General features: G+C 35.7%; 1 protein-coding gene across 5 annotated transcripts in view; it reads right to left on the reverse strand.

Annotated features, from left to right (window-relative positions):
* AKAP6 (A-kinase anchoring protein 6) overlaps positions 1 to 9414 on the reverse strand; it is a 294028-nt gene that overhangs the window by 197484 nt on the left and 87130 nt on the right. For all 5 annotated transcript variants that reach the window (XM_081971195.1, XM_081971196.1, XM_081971193.1 and 2 more), the window contains one exon: positions 3380 to 3502. In XM_081971195.1, the coding sequence (XP_081827321.1) occupies positions 3380 to 3502 (123 nt within the window). The remainder of the gene's footprint in view (positions 1 to 3379; positions 3503 to 9414) is intronic.

Here is a 9414-nt window from a genome sequence, read left to right on the forward strand (position 1 = left end):
ATTGAACCTGGTTGGTAGATTCCTCCTGCTTCTTTCCCACTCTTAGCTATATTGGGGAGGGGGAGTTCCAATTATGTTCCTAAATGGGTCTTTATAGTTTGCAGTTATAGCCCTTATCTGTGAGCCATCCTCTTCTTTTGGATAGAGATTTGCCAATCTTATATAAAACGGTAGATAGTTTTACCTTTCTTGTTGCATTGGAATCCAAAGGAGAAATTCATGGAATTCTTGTCAATGTTTACCCAGCATTTAGGAGTTTCACTATTTCACTGGTCATCCTGTGAACTGAAAGGCCATTTTATCTTTCCACTCCTCCATTGGTAGGGTAGTTTTTGAAAAGGAAACAAAGAGAAAAGTCTGCTCTTTGACCAATCTTCTCTGACCTTAGTCAGTTTTACATTTGGAAGAGCACAGTCAGGTCAACAGTCCAAGACAAAATGGTCATAGGAGATGCTGATCAGTGATGGCACAGGGGAGGCAGGCCCTACCCCATAAAATTAATTAATAGGAATGGGGAAATTTAATGAAATAAAGTGCAGCAGACAATCTGCTCAAGTCTGCTTCTGTTGGTGGAGTTTGAAAAAAAGCTCCTTTGATGTATAGCACACACAAAAAAAAAGTTTAGTGGAGTTTGCCTTCCCAGAATGCTTGGGGTGCACTGAGGACCCTGCCCTGTATTTCCATCCTCCAAAAATGATAGGCAGTCATTTTCATGTCCAATGAACAGACCTGCAATTATGCTTCACTGCTGAGCAAGGCACCCTAGTGGTTTAACATAAAACTGTAGAATTCTCCTGGGTGACATACAGTATTTCTACCAATGCTTTTAAAATTCTTTAAAATGACATGATGTTAGGCTGGCAGTGCAATAGCTAAGATTATACAATTCCAAATTGTTCCAGGATTTTAAAAAAGGAAAAACTTCAAAAGAATTTCACTGAAGTTTACTAAACCGGAGGAAACTGCCTTTATGTAACTTAATTAATTAAATGATTTAGAAAGAGAGAGAAAAAAAATCAAATAATGAGATCTGAATAGATAACAAATGGCCGTGAAAGGATTCTTGGCATTGTGGTAAATATGTCAACAAAATGGTGATTCAGTTTCAGTTGCGGTGAGAAAGGAATTAAATATATAAACTGTATAGGTCCTATTTTGAATTACTGGTATATGATTTATAATTTTGAGTGCTGTGTTCAGCTTTAGTTCTGTGGTTTGGAAAAGATATTGTAGAGGTGGGAAAGATATGAAAAAGAGAAAACTAAATGGTCATAAAATTGGAATAATTCTATAAGAAATGTTACATTGAAGGATAAAATAAGAAGGTGAAAATGCTTGACACATAAAAATAAAAGTGGTGAAAGTGGATATGAACAGGTTTTTCTTCCTAAAATGGAGTAATCCAGTCAACCTGAATAACAGGGATTCAGAAGATAAAAGAAAGGAATTCATTGTGAGAAGATACAGTAATGCTTAGTAGCTTGGACAGCTGCACAAAAGAATTATCATGGGGAATAAAACTAATCTTCATATTATTTTCAGTATCTGAGGTAATATTCTTCTGGATAACAACTGCTGGAGATCATAAAGCCAGAAGATACTCTTACAGTCATAACCTGCTTGTCTGCTTCCTGATGGTATCTTATCGGCCACTATGAGAATAGATGATGGATTAATTAAACCTTGATGTTTCCAGCATTATCCACAAACAACGCCATGGTAGCCATCACTGAATACACTACTATTATATATGCTATATATATTATATATCAGTGGTGAAGGCACAGACATAAATATATCATTTTTATTATGCAAGCATAGACACATCCTACTATTGTAATGAGTCTCTACCAATCTAATGTTGAATAAAGTCCATGAAGGGAAACTTCTCTTTGTTCAGAGAAGAAAAACTAGTGCAGGCACACACAAAAGATTTTCTTTTGCAGCAGCATGAGTTCAACAAAATATTTTATGTAAGGATCTATCCAAGACTCACTATGAAGAGCTTTGTCATGTGTCTCACATAATGAGTTCGGGCACCTGCTCCTTCAAATACTCTATCAGGATAATTTTGACACTGCACTTCATGGGAATTTAATTTCATAGACTTCTGCTTAAATAGAGATTAGAGTTTCTGCCAAAACAATATCAATTGAAAAGATGACATTATAATTAATATAAAGCATTGACTAGCTCTATCTTTCAACTAGAAACAAGACACCAGGTTAAAATTTTGCAATGTGATCATATATGTACCCACTGAGAAGCATATCTAATTGAATTCTATTTTAAAATATGCAATTGTGCAGCATGTCTATTGAAAGGTAAACCTTACTGATTTCATGGAGAACGATAATAAAATTGCAGCTTAATTCCCCTAACATATAGTGTGGTAGACAACAAAAATTAATTGCTTTGAGCATGGAACATCTGATATTGAAAAGTAAGGTACCACCATTATCTGGAACTCAGATTTGGATCTCTACTCTTCATCAATAGCCATCTGTCTGTCTATCCACCTATTGTTTTCTGGATTCAATGGATTCAAAATTTCTTAATGCAATTATAATTATATTTTTATGCAAATATAATAAGTATGAGTGATGCGGTAGCCTAGAGGTGGCGCTCTCATGTCACAATCAGGAGGCTGTGAGTTCGAACCTAAGTTGAGGCAGATATTTCTCTCTATGGGCACACTAAGAGTATCTGCTGGAGAAAACCCTCCTTATTGGTGACAGCAAGGGCATCTGGCCAGTAAACACTCAGCTCCATTCAGTTGCCCAGATTCCACCCCGCGAGGGATTATGGGTTGATTAAAGGAGGAGGATTTAAATGTAATGATTATATTTCTTCCAGCATTATTTAGATTTTGAGGTAATGAGGTAACATTATAAAGTTCATATTATAATGCCTAGAGTTGCTGTGAGTGAGTAGGCAGCTATATAAATTTCCTAAATAAATAAATAAAAATGTACAATATAAAAATATTTAAATGATCTGACAGCACAGTTAAAATGCAAAAAGGACTTCATTCCTATTATAAAGTTCTTATTTACAATTTATTTATTTATTAAATTTCTATATCTCCCATCTCACCTAAGTGACTTATTTGTAAGAATATGTTTTCTTTTATTTATTATTTTAGGGGCTTCTTAACCCTGCTGTAGCATTTGTTCTACGCTATTTACATTTAAAACCTCCAAAGGGGATGCTACCATTTTTCCAATTCATGAATTGACTGACTATTTAATTCATACACTTACATTATGCATTTCTGGAAAGCCCAAAGTATATATAATTGATAATGAAGGTCAGGATAATAGCAGTAAAGAAACTGATTTTTATTACTGATTTTGGTAACAATATAATTTTGCCCTACCAAGTGTGTTTCCAGGTAGAGTTTAAGACTGTCTGTCTCAGCCTTTGGAGGAGTCCAGTTTTCTGTGGTTTCCATGGCTTCATTTAACCATTGAATGAATTCATCCAACTTGCTTACAAACCCCTTGAAAAAGAGAAAACAAGAAAAGACAGCTGTTAAAAGACCATTGTAAATAAGTAATACAGTTATAAAACAGCTCTACATTCAGTAAGTAGCTGTATGTACTAAAACAATGCGATGATGAAGATGGATGGGAGAAAAGGAATTGGCCTAAACTATTGAGAAAATTTAGGGCAACAATAAATATAAATTATAGGATATAGATTTCTTGTCATAACCATGGAAAACCCCTATTTCATTAGAGGAAATTTAGGAAATTTATATGTTTTATTTGGGGGTGGAGAGAGAGAGAGAGAGAGATCTGCAATGTCAATGGTTAGAAGAAAAAGAAGCCTACTTTTATGATATATTTTGATATATTTTGACCCTCAAAGTTTTAGAATCCACTTTATAAAGGTTTTTACTCTTAATTAAAACTAAAAGTAATTATAATATCTGAATAGAAAATGCAGAATTGAAAAGTAACAGCTGACTTACCATGCTATAGAACTAACTAAAAATAATGAATATCGAAATAATATCCATGCAATCAATATTTGCATCTCAGAACACATTGCTGCCATTTTGTTTACGTTGCTCTGGTTTCCAGTTCACTTGTTAAAATTGCAGTGTGTCAGAAAGCATAAAGTCTAAATGGTTTAGGACCATCTTCTCTCACAAATAGATGATCATCTGCAGTACTCTACCATATCTGCCAACAGATTCCTGACTATGTAGGCATAGAAGAGGGTCTGCTCAGGGTGCAACATGATCATTCCTAATGAAGCTTGTTTAGCAACTTTATTTATTTATTTGATTTGGTTGCCCAACTCCAAAGCAAATCTAAGCATTAGCAAATGGAATAGACGAGCCTCCCTTATAGCAGATGTTCTGCAGATGTGCTGGATCATTTCCAATAATCCTGAAACTTTTGGGGGATTATGACAATGGAATTCTAACAGTCAGTTTATTTCAGAAACAGAAATAACTCTCCAAATTTCCAAAATTTATTTTAATTTCATATATTTGTATTTATTTGTTTATGTTATAAGTCATCTGAGAAGCTCTTATGGGTGCAGATTTTTGAAAGGAAGAGGTAGCAAGCCTGAGACAGGAACTCTTGAATAGATATACACAGAGACACAAAATAAAGGTTTTATACTGTAGTTGGAATTGGTGATGAATTTCATGCTATTACTTTAGTATAGTCTTTATTGTCATTGTACAAAATAAATACAACAAAATTGGTTTGCGTTGCAGTGGTGCAAAATTATAGTGGAAAAGAAAAAAGAAAAAGAAAAAAAACTAGTCATATGTTTCCACGTGTGCATGGAGTGTTTGTGGTTGTGTTTAAGAGTCTGAAGTTTCTTTAGTAAGAAAAGTAAGATAACGGTCCTAATCCAAAATGTGATGCTATCATGGCATCCTAAGCATATCCTCAGGGGAAAAATGCATGTCGGCACATACTAATAATAAGCTGAAACTCTGTTTTTTATTTATTTATTTTTACTCAAATTTTACTGAAAATTTCCTGCAGCCAATCAGAGTTGGAGCCATTATACACAAGGAGAGGAAAGTTTATTTTTATATATTTTACTGTCCACATTTTTCAAAGCCTCTTGTGAAATGCTGGAAGGATTTTTAAAAATTCAGACAGCTGGAGAACTCCCATTTGGGGGTTGTTCCAACTTCTTGTTTCTGACAAAATCAGATTTGGTTGCACTGCCTGAAAGATATGCTAGTTGAATAAACTTCATATAGCGTGGCTGCAGTCATTGATCTTTCCTTCTTTCTCTATATGGGGTGGGTATAACAATTGATCCTTCCTTCCTTCCTTCCTTCCTTCCTTCCTTCCTTCCTTCCTTCCTTCCTTCCTTCCTTCCTTCCTTCCTTCCTTCCTTCCTGTTAAAATAATTCTCTCTTTGAATTATGTACTGCACAGTTATTGAACATATGCTACAAACACACAATATACAGAAGCTTTTGTACAAACCTCTAACTAATTATAGATACAGAAACTAAAACTTTGTTCTCATATAGGGCAAGATGTGTAATATCATTTATTCTCCATGTATGTGATCATAGGGGGAGAATAGTGTAGATAATAAGAATGAAATCCTATTCGGAATAGATAAATATATATTATTTGAATATATAAACATTCCATGACCTATTAATAAACAATCTACAATTTGTAACCTATATTTTTAACATATATAAAAGATATAATTTTTATAACATATTTAATATTTTTAAAGCTGAAATAATGAAGTAAAACACTAACACAGAAAACTGATCAGCTAGAATCATTTATTAAATAATATAATCATTCCCCTACATTTATTAAAATATACTGTACTGTCAGTAAGGGCCATAATGTTCTTATCACAAGTAAAGGTGTTTATGGTGAACATCCCTGAAGTGTAACATTAAATCCAGAACTAGATGAAAGTATAAGAAACTATTCCTATGGCTATACCTGTGATTGGAATAAAGTCCATTTTCCAATTAAAAATTTAAATCTTAAAAAAAAAGCCTACTACTTTTCTGATGACATATATCATTTTTTATGGAAACTGTTCAAAAGAAAACAACTGTAGAATGCTAAAAGCCCCGATATTGAATATCATTATGAGGGCACAACATTGTCAGGTCCAAAGTGTCATTGTCTAAGTAAACAGCACCATCTGGAGGAATAACCACAAAATAGCAAAGTCATCATGAGATTTTAAAGAACGATTCAATCTTAGTCATAGCCTTCTAGCCATTATGAAATGCCAACCTATAGCAAATACTGGAAATATCTACTCATTAATACCCGCCTTTATAGGAATACTAGACAGACTTTCTGTATCCACGAGCACATTTGGAATTTTAAGCTTATATTGTTGGCACTCTTACAAAATGACTACTAGTGAGGAGATCCGATGATTTAGCAGATGGCTAGTTACATGGTTGACCATTTACAACAACCAGTTACAAAGCTGTCATTTTTCCACATCCAGCCCTTTCCCAATTCTTTCCTTGCAGGAATAGCCTGTGTAGGGGCCCCATTAAGAAAACATGGACACCCAACCCAAGGAAATGTTGGGATGCACCTGTAGCTCATGTTCATTTTTAAATAAAAGTTATAGGAGCTTAATGAATCTGTAGTCATTTTTAGAATAGATACGCTGGAGACATTACATTTTTCTTTGCAGGACACCCGGTGCATGCTAATTAATTTTTTTTTTTTAATGTGAACAAGATAGAGAAAACTGGCAGAGCCTGGTCTTTTGGAGTTCTCTCAAGCATTTTTAAAAGCAGTGCTGTGAAGACAGTATGTTTTCTTTTGTGTAATTTATTTATTTATTATGCATCTTGTACACTGCCAGCAACTCCAGTATTCAGGTTAAAATAGAAATAACACAAACAAATGCACAAAAACTCCAAGCAGTAATGCATACTTCATTTCAGGAAAAAGATAATCAACTCAATCCAAATAGATGACCAGAGAGCAGATCATAACACCAAGCATGTGGTGTATGTGAAGTACAACAGGATGTTGTGGCTCCACGTGAGGTGATTTTTCTGCTCGCATGCCTGCTCACGTTCCATTGGTCTTCGTATGTTTAAGTGCACTTGGAAGCAGAGTGAACTGTATATATGCCACTCTATTACCACTGGCAGGGGTGGGCTTCAAAAATTTCAGCAACGGGTTCTCTACCCAGTTGCTGGGTGGGCGTGGCCATGGTGGGTGTGGCCTAGTCGGCCTCATGTACCACAACGGAGGGAGGGGGCGTTTTCACCTTCCCCATGCTTCGGAGGTTTTCCTTGAGCCTCTGGGAGGGCGAAAACTTCCTCCTCCGGCCTCTGCAGGCCCTCTGGAGGCCGGAAATGGGGTGGGAGGGGCCAGCCAGGGGTGGGATTTGAAGGTTCTCTGAACTGGCCATAATATTAGCTATGGGTTCTCCCGAACCGGGTGAACCCGTAGCAGCCCAGCCCTGACCACTGGGTACCATTTAAGCTCGTATAAAAAAAGTGTTTGTTAGGTATGTTAAAAGCTGTTGATGGGAACTGACCTAATAGGAGGGGGGTTAAGGATGCCAAGTCCCTTCTCCACTGTTGAGGATTCCCCAACAGTTCCCTCTCCTTTGAATGCTCAGCTCAGATATCAAGAAAAGGAAAGTGACAGATTTTGGAGGAGAAATATAGACATATTCCTGCCTTGAATGTTCCATCTTTCCGTCTTAAACTAGCAGAATAGCCATGAAATTTAATACATTTAAAAAAAACACTCATGCTTATTTAACTGAGATATTAAATTGACTTTAGCTCTCCCTCCATTAGTTGACTGGTATCCAACCCACAGCCATTGGGACCCTAAAAGCAAAGGGCTCATCTTTACATCTGTTTTCATAGTAACATGGGGCCAAAGCAAGAAAGTTTCAGCCTCTGTTGAGTTGACTAGAACAGTTCTTATCCTGATTTTTGTCACACCATGGTTTCCTGCTTGAGAGCCTACTGTATAAGCAGGACATATAATCATTTCTCTTCAGGTCAATGTAAGAAATATAACCAATAGTAAGAGAAAATGTCGTTTATTTGCATCGTATGCAGGGGGTATATTTTGAACCAGCATCCAAGCAACTGACCATCCAACTTTCAAGATAGATCAGGTCAGGAGACAGATGTCACAAGAATACTAGAACTCTACTTCATAGATTTGGTTACAATAACAGGATCTTCAAAGTCTGACCAGATTTTCTCTGCCTTCCTCTTATACCAAAAGAAGTCAAGGCAAAGCAATCTTGATTTTCTTTCTTACATTTTCCTGTTTTGGGGGGCTAAATTTATAATTACTAACATATTCTTCAAGGCCAGCTGCATAGTTTCTATACCAATGACTTGACATAATTTGGAAATTCAATCAAATGCTATCCTACACTGAAGTAGGTATTAGCTGCCATTCTTAATATTTATATATGTTTATAGTATGGTATAGAAGAGACTCCACTTGATATCTAGTATGCCCTGTTAACACTGGATAATGTTTGCCCATTTTACTTATTCCTTAAGGTGTCATAGTCTCATCTGAGGAACATCCCACAGAGAAGGAAGACAATTTACCAAGTCTCAGGAGCAGAAGAATGGGAGTCTAGCACAAAGCCTGAAAAAGAATCTTTTGCCTAGAAGTTATATCTAATTGGCCACAACGATCATTCAATGCAACAGCTGCAGTGCCAAATAAACAAGGGAGAATGTATTAGTAACAAAGGCATATTTGAGAATATCTAAATATACCTATAAACTCCTGAAACTAGTCTATATTTGATGAGCACCAACTGACTTTAGCCAGAAAAACCTTTATTATTGAAGCTTTCAGTCTGACAGTAGCTCATTGCTAGAAGAAATGTCTACTGTCTGTGAATCTGTGTATTAAGCGCCCTGTGTGCTACTAATTGCAATTTCTTAATAGATATCCTTAGTGAACTACACATTTGGTGCTTGGATTTTAAGAAGAGACTGGACAATCACTTGTATGAAATGGTAGAGGGTCTCTTCCTTGAGCAGGGGGCTGGACTAGAAGACCTTCAAGGTCCCTTCCAGCTCTATTCTGATTGACTGATTGATTCAAACATTCACTCTCATACCTTTGTTCCAAAGATCTGAATTCTAAAATGTACACTTTTTGTTTAACTCTGCTAAGTTTACTTTTCAATTCACAATTTGTTGAAGTCAAACTTCATTTTTCTTGTGAACATTTTTAATATATATTTTGTATATGACCTGTTTATTCATATACAAGTTTTTGTGCACACTTTCCTAATGCATACATGATTGAAGGTCATGTATACATTTTTTAATGTTGAGTTGCACACTCCAACTAAGGGAAGGATACCTTTGGAATACACATAAATTCAGGTTCAAAAAGAAGAAAACTTTCTCAGTCATCT

Source organism: Natrix helvetica (genome assembly GCF_964273705.1).
Source record: "Natrix helvetica genome assembly, chromosome: 1".
Classification (NCBI taxonomy): Eukaryota; Metazoa; Chordata; class Lepidosauria; order Squamata; family Natricidae; genus Natrix; species Natrix helvetica.